At 54.4% G+C, this 21086-nt stretch overlaps 1 protein-coding gene across 2 annotated transcripts in view; it reads right to left on the bottom strand.

Annotated features, from left to right (window-relative positions):
- The window catches only part of SIK3 (SIK family kinase 3), a 68315-nt gene that overhangs the window by 11060 nt on the left and 36169 nt on the right, over positions 1-21086 (bottom strand). Inside the window, exons 2-15 of one of the 2 annotated variants that reach the window (XM_066639406.1) lie at positions 18314-18430; positions 16132-16195; positions 9824-9985; positions 9449-9573; positions 9048-9171; positions 8318-8436; positions 6999-7109; positions 6767-6910; positions 6212-6289; positions 6012-6121; positions 5536-5689; positions 5124-5279; positions 4193-4263; positions 1529-1666 (exon numbers count right to left, since the gene is read on the bottom strand). In XM_066639406.1, coding sequence (XP_066495503.1) covers positions 1529-1666; positions 4193-4263; positions 5124-5279; positions 5536-5689; positions 6012-6121; positions 6212-6289; positions 6767-6910; positions 6999-7109; positions 8318-8436; positions 9048-9171; positions 9449-9573; positions 9824-9985; positions 16132-16195; positions 18314-18355 — 1598 coding nt within the window. In that variant the 5' untranslated portion in view covers positions 18356-18430. The remainder of the gene's footprint in view (positions 1-1528; positions 1667-4192; positions 4264-5123; positions 5280-5535; positions 5690-6011; positions 6122-6211; positions 6290-6766; positions 6911-6998; positions 7110-8317; positions 8437-9047; positions 9172-9448; positions 9574-9823; positions 9986-16131; positions 16196-18313; positions 18431-21086) is intronic. The other variant, XM_066639407.1, reaches the window with a different exon arrangement.

Consider the following 21086-nt stretch of genomic DNA (forward strand, 5'->3'; position numbering starts at 1 on the left):
GCTCCAGGACAGGAAGGGCAACACATAACATCAAGAAAGACTTCTTGTTACAGGAATTTGGACAACCAGCACCCTTCCCCCCCCCCCCAGTGGATATGGCCACCATGCCAGGACCCAGACACCAGCCTGCCATGCAACCCACCCACCAGGCCCTCTCGGGGATGCCATTCCCAACTGTACCACAGCAGAGGAGCGGGTTCCCAGGGGAAATGAAACCTCATTCTGCCCAGCACTGCCCCAAACACAAGTATCTGGACACCAGACAAACCACTTCTGACACACAGAAGGTTTTTCCACTGACCAAGCCCTTCCTTCACTAGGGGAAGGGACTATTGGCATCACAGTGCTTATAGACTTCTGTCCACAAGCACCGGTCCTAAAACTCCCTCCTGTTGCCACTGCTGCTGCTGAAGTGATCGTCTTTTTGTCGCGCAGGGGCTGGGGGTAGACACTGATCTATTGGGGGAGACAGGAAGGGGAACAGAAGCCGGCTCAGGGGCCGGCATCCACACTCAGCATGGCCGACAGCTCAGGCCTGGAGCAAGAAGGGACAAGATGCTGGGCCAGCTCCAACACAGTTGTGTCGAACAGCACAAGCCTGCCTCCTGTGGGTTGGTCCTGGAGACAGATGCACTGGCATCCGAGTCTGCAGTGGCCTCCCACAAGCCAGCCAGCCAGCCACTGGCATTGGGCCTGTGGTAGGAGCACTTGGCCCCAGCACCCTGAACAGGCAAGGAAGCTTCAGGGCCCAGGAGCCGCTGATGTGTTGACTTGGCCCAATGCCACTGTGCTGAGTCACAAGGGATCCAGCTTCTGCCCCGCAGAAGCACAAGCCAGGAGTGGCCCAAGGACAGCACAGGCTTATCTTGGGCCTGCCCAGGTTCCAGCGTGGAACTTAGCAGGGTCCAGCGGGTGACATCACTGCCCAACTCAGCAGGCATCTGCTAACAACAAAAGCAGGCTGGGTGGCTGGGAGGGGGCTCAGCAGGATGCGCATCAAAGAGTGGCATCAAAGTGGTAGGAGAAGCTCAGGGTTCTTTGTCTCCAGAAGGAAAGCCAGCCCTGCAGCAGTCAAAGGTCATCCTCCTTTGCCTGCCACTGCACACACACCTCTCCTGCCCAGAACTGTCCCAGGAAGCAGTGCAGGCAAACACACCCACAGCCCAGAGGTTCTCCTCTGAGGGCCACCCCCTGAACTCACCTCCTTGCCTCTCCAGACCCAGATGCCAAGAGTGTCCCCGCCACAACTCCACCCACCAGAAGAAAACCCCCCACTCCTGTGCACAGGGTCACTGGTGGCACCCGTGGAAGGAGCAGCCTCTGGCCACGGCTCCCTGCAGTCCCAACCTCGCTGTGCCGGACAGGCTAGGTCCAGCTCCCCCACTCGTCTCCAGCCAGGGGACCTGGAGACGGGGGAGGGGTCTTGCAAGCACCACTGGCTTCCAAGCTCCTCTCCACCAGGGGGGCTTTCTGTCCTACTCAGTCCATGTGGCACAGAGCTGCCCAGGCAGCCAGTGCCGCTACTCACCGGTACTGGTCGGGTGCCAGGTGGGGTAACCGGGAACGGAAGGGCTGCTGTCCCAGCTGCCTCTGCAAGTCGGGCGGGATTTCCGCAGTGGGGTTGGTCATGGCCAGTGTGTGCCTTTTGGACCTATTGGCCAAGTATCTGCAACAAGCAGGAGCACATGTGGTGAGAGGGGAAGGGGGGAAGCTGGGCCTGGAGTACTCCAAGAAGGGAGCAGAGGCGCCGCATGGGGGGAGGGGCACTCCCCTGCCCATCTCCTGAATGGGGGTGGGGGAGAGAGAGGCAGGCAGGCAGGCAGGCAGAGACCCCAGCCCAGCTGGGCCAAGAGCTATTCTGGAGAAAGCAGAAACGCGCACCCGCACAGAGCCCAAGCAAAGCACATGGGGTTAGAGCAGGCCCACAGGACCAGAGGCGGCAAGAAGACGTCTGCTCAGGAGGAGGAACGGCAGCTTGGCGTCCCTCCGCTCCAGCACCAGGTCCTCAGACACTGCTTGGACGCTCCCAGGCTCACTGGAGTGGAGGAAGCAGTCCTGGGCATAACACGGCACGGGGGAGGGCACTTTTGTAGAGCTCTCCTAGCAGCACAAGCAGCGGTCATGTGCAACTTGTGTGCAGAGCTCCAAGTGACACTCCATCCAGACCCCAGGCAGGACAAAGTCCAAATGCTCTGCAAAACAGCACGGAGGGCAGAATTCCCACAGGAGCAGCTTCTCCCGGCACAGGCCTGCAGTTGTGCAAAACGGGGGGCGGGGCGGGACTGCACTTGCTGAAAGCTTTGCTAAAAGAGATGCAAACGGCACTCTGGCACCCCCACAGTCACCTGAGGTGTGAAGGGAAGGGGGAGAACATTAAGGGCACCATCTCGCGCTGCACTCAAGCACCAATAGCAGCACTTGTGCATCCACAGAGGGAGACCTGCCAACTGTTCAGGTCAGGCCTGCACAAGCTGAACAGCCAGTTGGAAGGGCCAGCACAGCACCAAGGAGAGAGTGTCCTCCCCAGGGAAGTGCTGGGGCCGGCCTGCCTCCCCTGCCCATTGCCCAGGCAGGCCTCCCTCCACAGAACCACATCTAGCCCAGCTTTCAGGGGACACCCACAGTTCGGATACCCAACCTCATTTGCTCACCTCCCTGCTGGTGGTGCTGGGCCCATTCAGCAGAGGCACGTCAGAGGCATCCCACCAGAGGCCACCACTGGCTCTGGGTCCCCTGAGTGCGCCAGGTGTCTTGCAACTTACAGGGACTGCAGTGCTTTGGCACCAATTGTGTAGCGACCAGAGAGAGGAAGAGCAGCAGCAGAAGTGGCAGCAAGAGAAACTCACTCCCATCACCCCCGACCAAGGGAAAAGCAGAAGTGATAGGATGGTGGGAGGAGTTGCCAGCATGGGCACAGGCCAACACTGGCATCGTTCGCTTAGGCAGAGATGGGGCCATGTCCTGAAAGCTCTGCACCTGCAGTCTGCTAAGACACCTTGTTTCAAGCCTCCACCAATCTTCCCATTAACTACATCCAACAGTTTTGCCGGGGGTGGGGGGGCGCACCATGAGTTGCACTGCAGGGCCAGGCATCTCAAGCTAACTCAGCAGGGCTGGGGGGGGGAGGCCCAACCTGCAATCACAGAGCATTCAGGGGAGCCAATATCTGCTGCACCCAGCTCAGTGGGCAACCTGTTGGGACAATGCCCTCTCCTCCAGCTCTGGCGTCACACGTGGGGAGGGAGGCGGCTCCAGTCACACCACCAAGAAGTGTGAGGAGTGGGCCAAACAGGGCCAGCGCTAGCCTGACTAAAGAGGGACTCGAGGCAACATGGGGATATCCCAGACCAGCGGCACCATGACTCAGGGGCCAATCCCTGGGTAGCAGCTCCAGGTGACGAAAGAGCTTGGCTTGCAAGACCCTGCTGCCCAAGTAGGGCTGGATGGAGGCTCTGGGAGACTTGGTCCAGCCAGCCAGTCAGGGGCACGACAGACCCCTGGCAGCTGAGGAGCTGCTTTTCCAAAGACCTTGAAGACGGACGGAAGGGGGCTGCCAATAGCTCATGGCTCCACAGCACAGGAGGGGCAGCTAGGCTTTGCTGGTACCCACTGGGGGACTCATTTCTACAGGAGTCCCAGCTGCCTCGCCAGCACTTACACCAAGGTATTCCCAGCCTGCTGCCTCCTCCACCCTCCACTTAAGGAGGAACACCTGTTTGAGGCAAACACTGCAGTCTCTGCAAACAACTCGGCTTGCTTGTAAAGGAGGAGGACTGGTCGCTCTGAACTGCAAGCAACACACTGACTGGGGGACCCTTGACGGTAGGGTGGTCCACAAGCTTTTCCCAGAGTATCCAGCTGCAAGGAGTTTTTGGGGAAGAACGCTGAAGCCATGTCGCACTGAGCCAGAAGTCAGAACAAACACAAACAGAGTGTCAGAGGATCACGCTAGAGGAGTCATCTGATCACTGTGCTTCCACCTGAGCCCCAGTGCAAGAAGGTATCCCCACACAGCGACTCAGTACAAGGAGGTTAGTGGGAAGACAGGGCAGCAAGCAGAGTTCTCACAGAAAATCAGTGGCAAAGCAGAAACCACAAGCACGCCAACTGCCTAGTGACAGTTCAAGAAGAAGGTGGTGGCACTCCCCTCCCCGGGGCAGGAGGGCACCAGCCGCAGCAGCAGGAGCATTACCTCTGCACAGCTTCCTGATCCGGTTCCCCATCAGAACTCTCCTCGTCCACGGGGGTCACAGCAGGCACTGCCTGAAGGAGGAAAAGGAAGGAGGCGGCTCTGGTTACACCATCAGGACTTCATCACCATTTATTTCCTATAATTCTAGACGTGCAGGAGACCCGTGTCTGAGTGCGTAGATCTGGTGCCAGGAACACGACTGCCTGGGGAGCAACGGCCAGAGTGGTGACATGGCTATTCTCAGGAAGCAGGGCTGGGGGGGGGGGGCAGAGAAACCCAGGCTGGTGCTCGGGGCTCTGTGTTAGCCAAAGCGTTCCCTGTCTGCAGTAAAGGAGAGGGAAATATTTCAGCAGGGTCCATGGGACACCCTTCTTTGGTTTTTTGAGCACTACAGCAAACCGCTGATCGTCCGGTCTTTGTTTTCCTTTCTCCACCTGCAATTGCACCCATTACACCGGGTCCCTCCACACAATGAGTTTGTCCTCATGAGCATGTGTCATGGATGTTGTGTCCAGCGGGGTCTAGAAATGGCTCTCCCACACCCAGCGGACCCCTAACTTCGCACTCTTGGGCCCAGCAAAGGGATGGGAAGAACACTATGTTCTGTTTCATAGTGGCTTCAAGAAACAAGACCAGCCCAGAACGGAAGCAAAAGCAGCCCTGGCTCCTCTGCTCACGAGAGCAGTTCTGCTGCCTGCAGCCCCAGATATGGGGGGATCATCAGAGAAGTTGGCAAGGAGAACCAGGATCTGGAGCACACACTCTAAGCAAGCAAGGATGAGGAGTCCTTGACTGGGTCACCTCCTATGCCTGCCTTGAGGAAACAGGTTTTACATACCACTCTGAAACTTTTGGAACGGCGACATGACCAGTTGTGGGACATGAGCCCAGCCCTGCACCAGACCCACCTCACCAACTGCGTGCCACTTACTGGTGTCATGGTGACAAGTGGTGAAGGACCCCGAGGCCGCTTCAAAAGCTGCTGTGCGTGCAACTGGATGTTGGCTCCTCCGTCCGAGGCCCGGCGCCCAAGGGGGCCCATCCCATTCAGCAGCTGCAGGGTTGGCGGCTGCAACAAGGACTGCTCCTGTACGAACACACTCCTTGTCAATGACTCACTCCAGGCCAGGAGCCTGGAGAAGCACAAGGACAGGGCCCACCTGAGTGAGGGGCGGGGATGCCCCAGCACCTTTGGCAGGACACCCCAGTGCTGCTGCAGCAAGGACTGCTGTCACATGTGCTTGGCAGCAGATCCACTGGGCCCAGAACTCCCATGAGCCCCTCCAAGAGGCTGCCACAGTTGGGGACCCGTGCACAAGACCCCCAGCCCTCTCTGGCCATACCTTGTACTCCAGCTGGCCAGTTGGTTGCAGGTGCTGCATGGGGAACATGTTGGCTGCCATGTTGACATTTGGCGCCATCTGCAGGAACGGTGCCTGTGGTGCAATGTGTGGGAAGCCCGGGAGCAGCTTCTGGAGATCTTCCATCACCTCCGTGCTGCAAACACACACAGGGGCCCTTCAAAGGCAACCCAGCCAGTCCTGCCTCTCAGCTCATGAGCTGGCACAGAACCCCCCTCCAGCACTAGGGGAGTGAGGGGCCTAGATCACTTGGGAGCAGCAACAGGGAATTTGCACATCCACCTTCTGCTCTCATGCATTTCTGACTCAGGATTTGGCAGGCCAGAACTCCTCTGGAACGGGCAGCACACTGTGTCCTGAGACAGAAGACAGGCTCTGGAGCTGAAGGACACAGCACCAGAGGAGAGCCTGAACCTACTTGAGCAGCTCATGGATTCCCTACAGGCAGACAAACTCACCGAGGATCGGCCACACCGACTGTGTGCCTCCGCATGGAGAGGTAACGGACTAGAGCTTCGGGGGACGGCTCTTCGCCTTCATCACTATCCAAGTTCATTGTTCCATCAGTCTGAGGAAGAGACACATCAGGAGAATCACGGAGATGGGCAGAAGCACTTGGAGGCAGTGGGAGGTGGGGAGGCCGAGGAAAGCCACTCACCTCCACTATTTGGTTATCTGGGTTGATGAGCTGCACCTGCGGGACACTGATGCTCACCGGGGCACCTGCCTGCTCAGCCTGCAAGAGACCCAAACCAAGACAGGTTTTGAGTGCTGAATGCCCCCCAAGCAAAAAGGGCCCCACTTCTCCTGCCCAGCCCTCAGAGGCTTCCCACACTGAAGACACAAGGTCTCTTTGCCATGAGTGGATATCATGTCGGGGGGGGGACGGGACTTTAGAGACAAATGAGAAGACTGAGCAGAGAGTTACAGCGCTACATCCAGGTACCCAGGAGGTCGAGAGATTTTGAAGAAAGGGCCAAACAGGCATCTGCTGGAGATCCTGAGGATGGTATTACAACCAGGCCTCCAAGAGGTTGGTGCTGGCCTACCCAGTCACACAACACAGACATCCAAGGTTGTGAGAAGAGCCACCACAAGACAAGCATTACACGGAGACAAGACCAGGGATCCTCCAGACATCCCTGCCCCCATTCTAGCTTACTGCCAAGTGATGGAGCTGAACTCTGCCAGTCACATGCACTGCAAGACTGACCTGAAGGCCAGCTGGGGCTGGGAAGGGTATGGTCCGCGGAAGGCTTGGCAGGGCAGCAATGCGCAGATTCTTGTGCCTCTTCAGGCGGTCACAGAGCAGGCTGTAAATGGCGCTGTAGTGATCATAAGCATCTGTCCTGAGTGACTGGAGGACAAGAAAACAGCGGTCAACCCACCCCAATGGCCAGGCTAGCTCCCCAGCTCGCTTTGAGGGAAGGCCCTGAGGCAGCTACCTGGAGGGTGCGCTCCTTGTCCAGCCCCATCTCAGCCATGGCCAGCAGCACGTCCTCATTCAGTGGCTCCATCTGCCTCTCAGCCTTCAGGTGCTGACACTCTGCAATGAGCTGCAAAGCACAGACCCTGTCAGTGGTGGCCACGTTCAGAGTAAGGGAAAGCATGGTTTGGAGCCTGCTGACTGCAAGCCAGCAAGGGACGGCAGCCAAGAGGGTGTCTGAAAAGGGGGGAAGACATGCAGTTCCCCACCCCCAGAAGGTGTCTAAACAGAGGCGGAAGGAAGCAACTCTCAGAGGGGCTGTAACAGCCCCTTCCTTCACTGAGGCAAAGGCCTCCCAGTTCCCAGCACACATTTCTCTTCTCGTCCCTGTACCACACACATGGTGTCCAGGACCAGGCTTACCAGACCCAGGGAGATGCGGGGCCAGGTGAGGCTGGAAAGGCCCCCAACAGGGCTGGGTGTGGGCCACTGTCCCTCCAGACAGAGTGCACCCACATGCAACCGAGCAGTCAGGTGCAGCAACAGGAACATTTCTGTTCTCCAAGGAGAGAAGGCTCAGTGGGTGGGTGGACCCAGGAAAGGGGGAGGGATCAGCCAAGGGACTATAAGAAGAGGGCAGGAGATGAGAGAGGGCCAGGGGTTTGCCAGTAAGGTGCTCCAAAGCCCCGGGAGACCTGAGGCAGAGGAGGGTGCTATAAGCGCTCTTCCCACATGAGGCCCACTGAAGAAGACCGAGAACAACCACAAAGAGGAAGTCTGGGCTGGCAGGGCAGCCTCCCCATTAGATCTGGCAGACAGGCAGGATCCCCAAACCTCCTCTCTGAGCTCTGACACACACTTCTACCGAGGCAATTTGCCTTCACCAGTTCTGTGTAAAAGGGAATTCAATGCCAAACCATGGTATTGGCTTTAAAACCATGTGAGCCACCACTCACAAAACCAGGTTTCTAGCCATTGTGGTTGGCGAAGTATTTGGAAAATGCAGGGGCAACGGGTAGATGGCTTGTGCCACGGGGCCCTAGCTGGCTCTCAGCCAGTTTAGTAAAACCCCGCACTCGTATTCCCTGCCAATACATACTCCTTGCATACCTTCTCCTGCCCTGATCCCTTCCTGCAAACTAAGCAAATTCTGCCAAAATTTAAAAAACAATTCCAAACACATCCCTGCTTCACACCAAGCACAGTCCAGCGTAGTGCGGAGCACTTTCTGACGTGCAGAATTTAGAATCTCATTCTGTGCGCACGCGAGTGAGCGAGACTGATTCAGACAGCCCCAGCAACTGCAAAGCTGCCGCCACAGCCCGTCACCTTCCTCACCGTGTCGAACTCAGCATCCACCTCCCCGAGCTTCATCCACTTGTGCTTGCAGATCTGCTCCATGGAGAGGCGCCTGCTCGGCTCCAGCACCAGCATGTGGCGGATCAGGTGCTCACACTCTGCAAAACAGCAGGACGGCGGGTGAGGCATTTGGGAGGGAGCAGCCAGTCACTGTTCTCACAGCAGCAGTTTGGGTACCAGGGCCAAGGCAGATCTCGAAAACTCAATGCCAAGGTCCTCCCCAAACCATCCAGGCCCTCCACGCTGCGGGGCAACGCAGAGAGCCAGCCAAAGGGGGAGCTTGGCATGGCTGTGAATTGAAAAGGGCCAGAAGTGCACTTGTGCTGCTACAGGGGAGACTGCTTTGGATTCTGGGCTTCCAACTAGAGTCAGTGTGCTGCCCGCTGAACCTCTCCACGACCTGCTCCTCCTGAAAGGAAGGAGCACTTCCCTCCTTCCAAACAAAGGCAAAGGCAGTTGTGTGCCCAGCTCCTGCACTGAGTTGGTATTGGGAAAGCACTGTCTCTTTTGCTCAAGCTTCTGAGGCTTCTGCACTACCCAGCGATACCCTCATGCACTGACAGTGAACAAGATGTTGGCTTCTGTGTCCAGTGCTGCTGACTGACTGACAGCCAACTGACATCATTCATTGGGAAACGACAGCAGCCCTGGTGGGGCCAAGGTGCTCCCCCCCCAGCCAAGAGTCAGCTGCCCTCCCCCCACACCTTACCTGTGGACATGAAAAACGGAATGCGGAACTTGCCACTCAGCACCCTCGCCCGCAGGTTCTGCAGTGTGCTGCCATCAAAGGGCAGGGCGCCACACACCAGTACGTAGAGCACCACGCCAAGGCTCTGCAAGAGAGGAGGCCACACCCATCAGGCCCCGCTGGGGACAGACTGCACAAAGCCAGCAGAGCCAGAGGAAGAGGCAGACCCTTGTGTCAGCTTGCAGAGGGGAGTTGGGTTGAAATTACTACATGTCACAATAAAAAGCTGGCGTGTTAAAGGGCCTGTAGCAGGTGGACCCACAAGGCAGACAAAACCGTGACCTGACAGCAGTGATGCTCCCGCCCAAAAAGGGAAAGCTGTGATGCTTCCCGCCCAGGCAGAAGAGGTGCTCGCAACCTACCCAAATGTCCACCTTTGGGCCATCGTACTCCTTCCCTTCGAAGAGCTCAGGGGCAGCATAGGGGGGACTTCCACACCACGTCTTCAGCAGCTGACCAGGTGTAAAGATATTGCTGAACCCAAAATCTGAAAAGGGAGCGGAGAAACACGTGCACTGGCCACCCTACAGCGCCATCCCTGCAAACCATTTCTGGGCCTTGCCGGTACTCCAGCAGCAGCAGAAGGGGTGCAGGAGCACAACGGCCACACCCTGCGGGACTCCATGGGCCTGCCATGACAGGCAGTGATCAGACCCACCGCAGTCCCTCTTGGTCATTTCTCAGCAGCTACAACCCTAGCCTGGAGATCTCTGTCGGCCTCCTCAACACCACCTGACCTGCAATCTTGATGTTCAGGTTTGCATCCAGAAGTAGATTCTCTGCCTTCAGGTCTCGGTGGACAATGTTACGACAGTGGCAAAAATGGACCGCGGCAACAATCTGCTTGAACTTCTTCCGGGCTTCTTTTTCAGCCATTCGTCCATGCGCCACCAGGTGATCTGGGCAGAAGAGCACAAACAAAAGGGCCTATAGCAGCAGAACCACCCTGGGTCAGGATTCTCAAGGATCTAAGGAACAGGACAAGGAGCTTGCCCAGACGAGTGCCAGGAAGCCGCACCCAGCTGGGACAGTCACAGCCCGAGTGTCTCTAGGCAATGAAAGCAGCTGGACATGGCCTATTTGGGAACAGCCTTCCAATGCACCATATATACTCTATGCCTAAAAACTGAGTCAAAACCTGGGTCGGCTTCTTCCCGGGTCAATGCAGTGAACAGGGCAGAAGCCTCTGGGAGCTTCTGAGAAGCTTAGCAGCTGTCTGGTGAAGTGGGAGTTGGGACTGGGTTGAGAAGCAGGACTCGGGGTGGAGGGAAAAGGAGAATTTTTACTAGTAATTATGGTATTCAGAGGCAGCCATTTTAATATCTTCTCTAGACAGGAAGAGAAGTGAAGGCACTTATGGGAATTGTAGTCTATATGAGGGCTGCTGCTATGGAAGTGCAGCACTGTACTCCTCACAAAGCTTCCTCACATCTCCCACAAGCCCCTTCAACTCCCTTCCAGTTTGGAGAAGAAGGCAAAATGCCTCCTTTTCTTCTTTCGGCTGCTGCTTCCGAAGTTCATGGAAGGTCATTTTCATTTTCAAAGCATTTCACACACCCTCTGCTTAGGGGTCTGGTTTTAAAAACACCAGGATGTAATCCTCATTTCCATCTGAAACGAAGTCCCAGTGCACCATTCCTTAAGAATAGCAGCCATGGAAAGCAATAGGGTCTACTTCTGAATAAATAGGGTTGCAACTATCTGGAGCTGCACTTGCTCAAGCTCATTCCTTGTTGCTTGTCTCTCTGCTGTGGACTGAACTGCACACTCCCAGTTATGTGTTTTATGTTACATGTTGAGCCTTTGCTTAACACAACAGGTGCCTTAAAGAAGGATTTAATTAATGGTTCTACTAGTATGTTGTTTACAGTGCACTGACTCTGATAGTGTTTACAAAAAGTTTGTGAAGAACGAAATTTAAAAAGTTAAGGAATAAAGTGAATCACAGAATGTTTTACTACATTTTTAATATATCAGAGACTGTACAGTTGTTAGGTGACAATTACTGGTAGGTTATTTTTCAGGATCTGGCCTCAGGTAAAATCAGCCAAAACTATAATATAATTTACTCTTCACACCTCATCCCAGCAGCACAATCTGGTCTCCTGACCCCCCCCCCCCCCCAATATGCCAGAAAGAGACTTGCCCCAGGTTCACACAGTGCTTCCAAACTGTGGGGGATTTGACTCTGGCCTCCCACCCGACATGGTGCCCACCTACTAAGCCCATTTTACAGATGGGCAAACACAGACTGTGACTCACCCCCACCACCACCACAGAGAGCGCCAAGAGTGTGCTGCAGCCAAAACTCAGGGTCTTTGATGGCTCCCGGTGGCAGAAAAGCATTTGGAGAGTAGGGCCACAAAGATAACCCTATGCGTCCTGGATTCCTCCTGCCCCAATACGCTTCATGGCCCATTCTGGATGTTTCCTATGCAGTCAGGGATGCCACCATTCCCTGCTCCTTCAGCTCTGACCCCCCACCCCCAGCAGGACAGGAACACACTAAGGCAAGGGAGAAGTGGCTGTCAGCTGGGAATGTTAGTGATTGGATCTTCTCTTTTATAGGCTGTGGATGGATTTATTCTTACATTGTAAGTTGCCTTCAGTTTTCCTATTGGGCCAGGAAAGGAAAGGATCATTTTCAAAAATAAAACCAACAGGTGAAGGCTCTGGAAACAGACCCTGCCCTGCCAAGGTCAAATAAGGCCCCGATCCAGCACCAACCTCCAAGGCGGCAGAAGGCAGAGAGCTTGGGTGGCTAGCAAAACTACCAAGGGAGAGAGCCGAGAGGTGGAGAAAGAATTGCCCGTGTGAGGCTCCACAACATGGAGTAGACTCTGGCAGTCCAGCCTCTCCCCTGGCACCTGCTTCCAACTAGAACTGCTTCCAGCAGGGACCCCTGCAACCTGGAGGCCCGTCTCCAGCAGGCTCATCTTTGCTCTACCGTTTCTGCAATAATGTCAGCTTTTCTGCAGCTGCCGAAGCCTCTAGCTATTCTTTAAATTTCCACCCCACCTGTCAGCCCATAAATAGAAAAGAGCCTCCTCCCCACTCTGCTTCCACAAGGGGAGCACTTTCCACACCTAAGCCTGAAGGTATTTCGCACACAGGCAGATACATATCGTGCACACACGCAGAGGAGCAAGACCGGCCCCAGATCCTCAGGCACGTGAGCCGACATGCCACCCCAGCTGGGAAAGAGCCAGCTTCTGTCCCTCTTCACACACACTCTAGCCCAGTGGTTCCCCAAGGACACTGTGGTGAGTTCACAGGGGCGCCCTCCTAGCAGCCTTTTCTTTCCAGCTATCCTGGGCACTGCCATCTTGAAGTGTGCAAGATCTTGTGCAACTCAAGATGGCAGCGCCCAGAAGAGCCAGGTGATGGCAACGCTACCATGGGGCTCTGTGACCATGTTAAGTTTGGGAACTGCTGCTCTAGCCCACTGCTCTCCTCCACACTTGTGCTCCATGGTCCTCTTTCTTTTCCAATTCAGGGAGTGGACTAAGAAGATCAGTGGAAGAAAATGGGCAGCCTCCACCTGTTTGCTGCCCTGCAGCAACCACTTCAGATGGCCTCATGGATGAGCCGATCCTCTCTAAAAGACGCCTGGGAGAGGCCAGGTGTTTGGAGCCCAGAGTTCAGAGCCCCATCACACCCCACGGTTTAATACAGTCCAAGAGTGTGAGCAGAAAAAAGCAAAGCTCAAAGCAGAGCCGTCCACCAGGATCCACAGGCCTGGTGGGAGGGGACTAATGGAAATGACACAATGCTACTCTCAGCCATTCACATAAAAACAACAAGGTTTCAATAATTATTGAACCACCACCTCCACCACCCCCCACCTGCTGGAAGAGAATAGCAAGGAATAGCAAACAAACAGGAGCTATTCAGCCTTTAGCAAGACTGGAGAACTCAAAGTCCAGTCTTGCTAAAGGCTGAATAGCTCCTGTTTGTTTTGTGCTTCAGTCTATGTTCTGGGTCAGTGGAAGAGGGTTGGTTAGAGTGCCTGGACTCGTGAAGCCTTCACAAATACCGCCCTGTGCTGGGTCCTTCTGCAGGACTAGAAGCAGCAGGGTAAGATCCTCTCACTAAAGGCTGTTTGGCAACATCCCCACTGCGCACCCAATACAAGTACTGTTTACTGTTGCAGCACTTGCACCGCGAAGAAGTACCTTCTTGCTTAACATTCTTCCTTAACTGAAGAACCAAATGTGCTGGCAACCAGCCTGCATGCTAGAGGGCAACTGACAGGAAGCAGGATAATTCCCACTTTCTGTTAGTCTCTCTATAGCATGCAGGGGGCCCACCTTACTGGGATAAACACATCAAATATAATTTTTAACATTGACCTTAAAGGACCTTAAGATATGCTATATAACTCAGTGAAAGCTTATCTGGAGAGTACCAAACAGAGCTCTGGTTTTTGCAAGATCAATGCTAATCAGACAGAAGTCGAATGATTCTCCAATCAGGATGCAAAGAAAGGTGGTAACATATTTGCATTTTGTGACAGAATACAAGACAGTGTCCACAACACCGTTTTTATGTGACAAAATCAGTGTCAGGGGGAGCAGAGAACAACCTAAGTAGTGATTATCATCTTAAGCCATTTCTGCTCAAAGTTGCATATGTTTAACAGGGATCAAATGTGTATGCTTGTGAGCTGGGCAGAAATGGGTTAACTTAATTTGAATAAGGCCAAGGGTCAGCACAATACTCCAAATCTATCCATATACAATATTGTTTCAACTGTTTCATTACCTTAAACTACCTTGGTGTAGCAACATAACTACTAGCTAACACTCACCAGATAGTCAATTCTTTGGTCCTAATCAAGGCTGTAGTGGCCAATACAGTTTCCTATGAGCACAAGATGCAGTGCAAGGCCCACATGTGCACTCAATCAGTATGACATGCAGCTCCCACGTGCTACAAACAGAAATTGCTGGGAATTTGCGCTGGTGCTCAAGGCAATGCGAGAAGTGCTTCCTAAGCGACAGACCCCTCAAGGCCTAGTTTTGACACGCTGTGCTCCTCCACCCCCTTCCTTTACAGCTGATATTACGTAATGAAAAGAATTCTACTCTATACACGATCCTTATGTGGTATTTACAGCAGCCAGGTAGGCTCAGTCTGCACCCACTTCCACTACTTCTGAAGACAATTTCAAGGCTCTTAGAATGGCTTCAGGTCAGCTGAGCAAACTGCATGGTGAGATCAGCCATCACCGCCTTACCAGCCCCTGGGGAGCAAAACTTGTTCACGTGACTACTTCTTAATCCAAGGGACACATTGCAGCCCAGCCCTATGGGAGGAAAGAATGCAAACTCCTATACAGTGGTCGCACCATGAACGTGCAGAAGCACTGAACTGTTCAAAAACAGCCAGCCCAGCCCTGAGACTGCTGTCCCTGTTTTTCCAGGCAACATGGAAGTAACTTCCAAGCCAAGACCAACGAGGATCTGCTTGGACTGGAAGCAGAAAGAGCAGCTCAGCACTGCAGAACACATCAGGGCCACAAGCGCTCCAGTTCCTTCCCAGGTTGCTCACCCACAAGGTTGGCCAGATTACCAACAGAAATTAAGAAGTCACTTGAAACACTGACTAAATTAAACCTCTTCCCCCGCTTGCTGCCCCCAGATCTCACATTCCTTTTTACAGTAGCTGCTGTGTAAACAGAGAGGGAATTATTAGCACAGCTGCAGTGAGCCTCCGTGAGTGAGCCACGTAAAACCTCCCTGGGAGATGCTCACCATATAGCCAGTGACTCCAATAACACAGGTCACCCAGGAAAGGGAGGGGATACACAGAGAGGCAGCCAGGGAGCCAACCAAGGAGCTGCTGGAGTCAACCAATTATTCCAGCGAAGGAATGAACCGGTAACCCCTGGAGGCTCCTCTCCATCGTGAAGGCATCCAGGTCAGCAGAGAAACCATCTTTCCAAACCAGGCCTCTGCTGCTCTTCAGCAAGTCACTCTCTTCTTCTCCAGAACAATCAATCAGGCAGCTTTTTCTAGAAGAGACTGAGGTTCTGCTTTGGCTCTCCTGACAGGCAAGAGTTCAAACAGCTCTCAAGCAGCAGCTGAAGGCAGCTGGAAGGTGAGAGGCAAAGGCCACACTGAAGAAGTAGCAGCCCTCATGCTGCTGACTGCCAGTTCACAAGCGAGGCCACGGGGGCAGAACAGCTTGCTGTCACTTTATTCTAACAAGCTGAATTTCCTACAGCATGATGCTCTGGGAAGAGCTGGCCTGCTTGGAAGCCGGGAGAAGATCTCCATTCATTCTGCATTGCATAAGGTCATTTTCGTAGAAAGCAGAAGTCTGACCAAGCTGGCAGAGAGCCTGCTGGACATCTCACAGCACAGGATTCACCACAGAGGCAAGGGGAGAGCAGCAGGCATCCCACATTGGCACAGCAGGGACCAAACATACACACACCCCAAACATGCTCTGCAAGAAGCACACATCAGCCTGCACCCTCCTGCTGGGTCACTCAGCTCCCAAGCAAAGAGAAGACAGCGGCAACAGTCCCACACAACACCCCTTCAAGGCAGCCTGGTTCCAACAGACTGTTCCTCTTTACAATCGCACATTGCTGGAAATGGATGTTCCGCAGATCATCTTCCATTAACACTGACTGCTTCCTTAGGAATTTTGCCTTCCACCATCCCAGGCTTGTGGCCCAGCTTGCTTGCACCATTTGAAGGGGCACTTGCTCTCTACAGTCTGCTTGGGGAGGGGGGCTGGATGCGGAGGGCCCCACACATTGCCACGCCTCTCTCTTCTTGGTGGACAGTTGTATGCCTGGAGTGTCTGCACCCAATGATACGCCATTGGAAACAGAGGTACCAGTTTTGGGCAGCCTCTCTTGAACCACTCAGAGCAACAGTCCTCCCTCCCGACCACACCCCTGGATCATCGGAAAATTCCAAGTCCTGAAGGGCCCCGTCTGGCTGAAAGCGGGGGGGGGGGCAGCTATTTTAAGTTTACTGTAGTTGACCAAGTCCATTATCTGATTAAGGAGCACATTCAACATACTCACCAAATATTTCCCCTCCACTGGCATATTCGGTCACCAGATAAATCATCCGCTCCGTCTCCATAACCTGGTCAAGGACAGAAAAGTGACAGGAGGTGACTGTTGAGGACAACAGGAAGAGGCGCTAAAGGACTCTCTTTTGTGAATTGCACCTCTGATGCCCAGAGCCGCATTTCACAAATGTAAAGGGCCCAGCAGCCAGCCTGCTGAAGGACCCCACAAAGCCCTTCGAGGAGGAGGGAGGGACAGACAGACAGACAGGAGAGTGAGGTCTTCAGAAGTGAGTCACAAGAAGGGGCAGGTGCACGTGGCAGGAGGGGGCCAGGTCTTGTGCCAGGTAGGGCCTTCGAGGCAATCAGGAATACCTTGCACTGGGCACAGGGGCAATTGGTGCAGGCCCCCAGAAGCACCCGGCTGGTCACATTCCAGGCCAGTCCAAGTAATCAAGCTGTTTTCAAGGACAGCCCCATGGAGAGCACATTGCAATAATCCAAACACGAGGCAATGAGGGCCCAGAGCACAAGGGACAGATCTGCCTTCCTCAGAAATGGGCACAACCGCACGCTAGCCAAGGCTCAGCAGCCCTCCTGGTCACCCCACAGGCACCCAACTGGACCCAGGAGCAGCCCCTAGCAGCCAGCTTGATCTTTCAAGAGGAGTGCAGCTCCTGCCAGAACCAGGGGTGCTTCCATTTCTGCTTCAGCATCCGTCCTGATCAACAGCATTTCTGACTGGCCGGGCCTGAGGTTCCACTGATTAACCGTGTGACTATGAGGAACCTAGGTTCACACAGCCTCCAGTTAATACAAATGATCTGGATGGATTTGGGGTGACAGAGCCACCAGCACTGGTTTTACTCCGGTGGACTGGACAGCCACAGGGGGTCTTCTACCCACAGCTGAAGCAAGGTGGCAAAGGGACACAGCCCCCTTGCTGTGCTGGGCAGGGTGAGCTTCAAAAAGAAGAAGGGCTAGAAAGTGACCTGAGGGGCTCTGAAAGAGATGCAGCAACAGGACACTCCCCCTCTGCTGTGGTTATTTCTTGTGAATCCCACCAAGAGGACAGCCACGCAGCAGAGGGGCAACCATTCCACACCCCAGACCCTCAAGTCAGAAGGGCCCCAGCATAATAACTGAGACAGAGACTGCCCCTGTCCCAGCAGGCAATGGCACTTGGCAGGCCCACCACGCATCTTTCCCTTGTCACAAGACGGGAGCAAGGCGGCAGCAAGGAGGCAGGACAGATCCGTTCCAACCCAGCGCCCTGTGCGCAATGCACAAGCACTGCAGGAGGCTCTCTATCCCCTGGTCCGCCCACAGCGCTGGGTTGCTGGCTGTGCTGTCTCTCTAGCAGAACCGACTGCCATTGGACAGCACAAAGACACCATCAACGCACCCAGCGAAGGCACCTGCTGTAGTATCACACTCGAGCAACAGGCTCTCGAACGCCCGCCTCTGAATCCTGTGGTGCTCTGGGCTGGTGCTCCTGCGACACTCAGAGCACACAGCCACGGGCTCTGCAAGGGCTTGCTCCCCTCTTGAGAAGGGCCCACAATGGCAGTCTGAACAAGAGCCATGCAGGAGACCCCCCTTCCCACATGCTCTCTTCTATCAAGAGAGGAGAGGAAGGCTTTCACCAGGCACTGGAATCGGGCTCTGGAATCCGGCTATGAGAGGTCTTCTTCGTTCTGTGCCTGCCAGCAGGAACTGCCTCTAGATCCAGCTCTGCAGCTACTCCAGCTCAGTCCAGCCTGCGGCCTGCACTTTCCCCCTTTCAAACACACAGCAATACCACCTCCAGCCCTCCTCTCTGCATTCCAGGTCCCAGGAATCCTCTGGGGTAAAAATCAGAGACCATCCTGGGTCATCTGCAGTTTCAGTGACTAGTTCATTAACCATCACACCAAGTTGATGGGAAATGTGGCTCCCTGAAAAGCGACAGTGAGGAGAAGCAGCCTGTTGGCAGAGCAAGGACCAAAGAATCACGTGCACTCAGTTGAGCATGCTCTGCCTTCAGCACACCACTGCCACCTCCCTCTGCAAATGACAGGTGTGCACTTCAGAACAGGGGCACTGGGGCCAAGGAGCCCCTTCTTTAGATTTCACGGTCTTTGCCACCCAACATCAAAGGAGCCTGGGAAACATACCCTATTGCTGATGCTGCCCCACATGTACAACAGCCATACCTGGTACAACCTGATGATATGTGGGTGACAGAGCATCTTCATGATCTGGACCTCCCTGAAGATCTTCTTGAGGTTCTCTTCATCCAGCTGAGTTTTATCAATAATCTTTATAGCAACCTGGAAGAGGCCAGCAAGATAAGCTGTTAGAACGTGCAACCTCAGCACGGCCAGGTGGAGTCAAGGGGCACATGCACTGTTCCTGGGAGCCGAGGCAGACACTTCCCATTGTCTCAGCCAGGGCACTGCAACTATCAAACTGAACACGCAGCTGCCTCCACAGGGGTCCATCTGGTCGAACCCTTCTGGACAGCACCAGCTCTTCAAGGCCTCAGGTGGAGACAGGGTCTGCCCAAGACCCTTTTCAACAAGGGAAGTTGCAGGAGACTGAACTGGGGACTTCCTGCATGCTCTGACTGGACTCCGAGCCTCACATACATGCTCAAGTTCACAGGGCCCAAAAAGAGGGGCAGCCCAGATCAGGCAGCCCTGCCACTCTCTGCTGAATAGCTCATGAGGAAACCAGTCCCACGGGCAGCTCTGAAGACCCCAAAAACAAACATTTTCCCTGTTTGCCAATTAGGCCACATTCTTGGCCAAAGCCCTTCATTTCTCTCCTGGAAAGCAAATCTGAAGCGTCAGCCTCTCTGCAAAGGGTTCCCAATCCAAGGCCAGTTTTTACCAATTCTCTGTTTGAAATGAGTTTGACACCCCTGCCTTAGGTTTTATAATGTACTTAGTTAAATTTTATATTTAAAATGTATTTTTCTGGCCCTTGACACCATGCCAGATATTTGATGTGGCCCTCTGGTCTAAAAGTAAACTTTTAGATATGACCCCTGATATAGAGGGCCAAAGTTAGCATTCATGGTGCCTGTTGAGAGCTGGAAGTGACATCATTAAGCAGATGATCGTCAGAAATAAGCACTTTGGTCTCACACAGAAACTCATTAGCTGCAAATGACAGAAGAGAATCTTGTTCATATTTGCAAGATAAGAGACAGCCCAGTTATCAAGCAGGGAGAGCCCAATTATAACGGGAGCCAGATAAATTACTTCTGGGGGTCACATCTGGCCCTTATGTTTGACACCCCTGTCCTAGACTATCATTAACACACGCACCCATGCCTCCTCTTTGTGCATTCTGAGCATCTGCACAGTGCTGGGGGCGCAAAGCATTTCTCAGGCATGATCCATATTCTGTAGGTGGGGACCCAGGGCTGAGAGAGCACCATTTACCTGCAGCCCCCACTGAGCAAGTTCCTTGCTCTGAGCAAGACCCAATTCACAGCACAGCCACAATGCAACCCCAACTCTATGGTACGTTCAAAATTCCTTCAGTATGCCCCTCACCCATGCACATGTATTCTAAAATGTGGAAGTACACAACTGCTTGAAAAGTGAGGCTTGCTGGCCAGCCATGAAAGACTGTGGGTGAGCATGAGTCCAGTCTGCCCAGAGGGGTCCAGCATTCCCCAGTGCCACTCCTGGGACAGCACGTCCCATTCCACCCCAGCAAAGTGTCTTCATCGAGGCATGTTCTCGTGGTCAAAGCCACCTGTTTACAGCCCGTTTACTGATCACCATGGAGACACTGAATCCCCCATGAAACCCAAGGCAGCCTAGCCCTCCCAGTGCAAATATCAGGGCCAGGCCTCTCGTGCATGGACAGGGATGAAGACTAAGCACAAAGGTTCATCCTCTCACTTCACAGGGTTTTACCAGTCAGATTTTCACCACTGTCCACTTTCCTGACAGGCAGGTTGGAAGGGGCAGCCCACACAGGGATTTTGTGCACATCAGTGGCAGTGGCGGCTCACACAGTAAGAGGCCAGCTGTGCTAGGGACTCTGGGGTGAACCAGGAGCTCCCCAGGATGTGGAGTCCCTGGACCAAGTGCCACCCGCCCCACATGCCCTTCACCTGGTCTCTCCAGCCACAAGCAATGCCCAGACACAGCAACAGGGGTCCAAGCTCCCCTGCTCACCAGGTGCTGGGTTCTTACCTGCCCAGGGCTCTCCACACAAGGAGCAGGTACCTCCAGCCCCTGCACAGTCAGTGCTGCCCAAGCGTCAAGGAGTTCTGCAAAGGTGCTCAGCAGTGGCCCCGAGCCATTCTGACTCGTGCAAGCCCAAGGGCAAGAATCAGGCTCTCCCTCCACCACAGAAGGCAAAGCCCCAAAGGGGAAACCCACAGAGAGAGCAGCCACTCCCACAGCCATCTTGCCTGGACAACAGATAACGCCAGCTGACATCCACCATCATCCCATCTCCCCCTCCAATGCCCAGGAAAACCAAACAGTCCTGGGAGGCCAGCACGGTGCCCCCTCCGAGCCCTGAGCCTCTGCCACGCAGTCAACAAGAGCACAGACTTCCATTCACAGCCACAGCACCACCAGCTCAGCCTCAGACACCCACCACAGCAGGAAGCTCGACTGTGAAGGTGTCGGGGTGCAGGGCAGAGCCTGCAGGGTGGGCAGAAAAACTGAGCACGGCCACGGGCTTCGGCGTCCTGTAGGTGACTGGCTTGGCCTTTCTGCTCCGAGGACTCCCCTCCCGCCGCCCCCTCAGTGCTTCCTGGCCTGGACGCTGCAGTATCAAGCAACTCATGGAAGTTCCACTGCTGCTGCCTGGCAGCCTCAAATTCAGTCCAGACCCAACAAGAGCACCAAAGTCATTTGCTCACATCTGGAGCCCATTTTTACTGCTGAACACCAGCACATTGCAGGACTTCTGCTCCTCTGGTCTGAACCTGCAGGCTGAAATGGAAGCCCCATG

Source organism: Tiliqua scincoides, chromosome 11, assembly GCF_035046505.1.
Source record: "Tiliqua scincoides isolate rTilSci1 chromosome 11, rTilSci1.hap2, whole genome shotgun sequence".
Lineage (NCBI taxonomy): Eukaryota > Metazoa > Chordata > Lepidosauria > Squamata > Scincidae > Tiliqua > Tiliqua scincoides.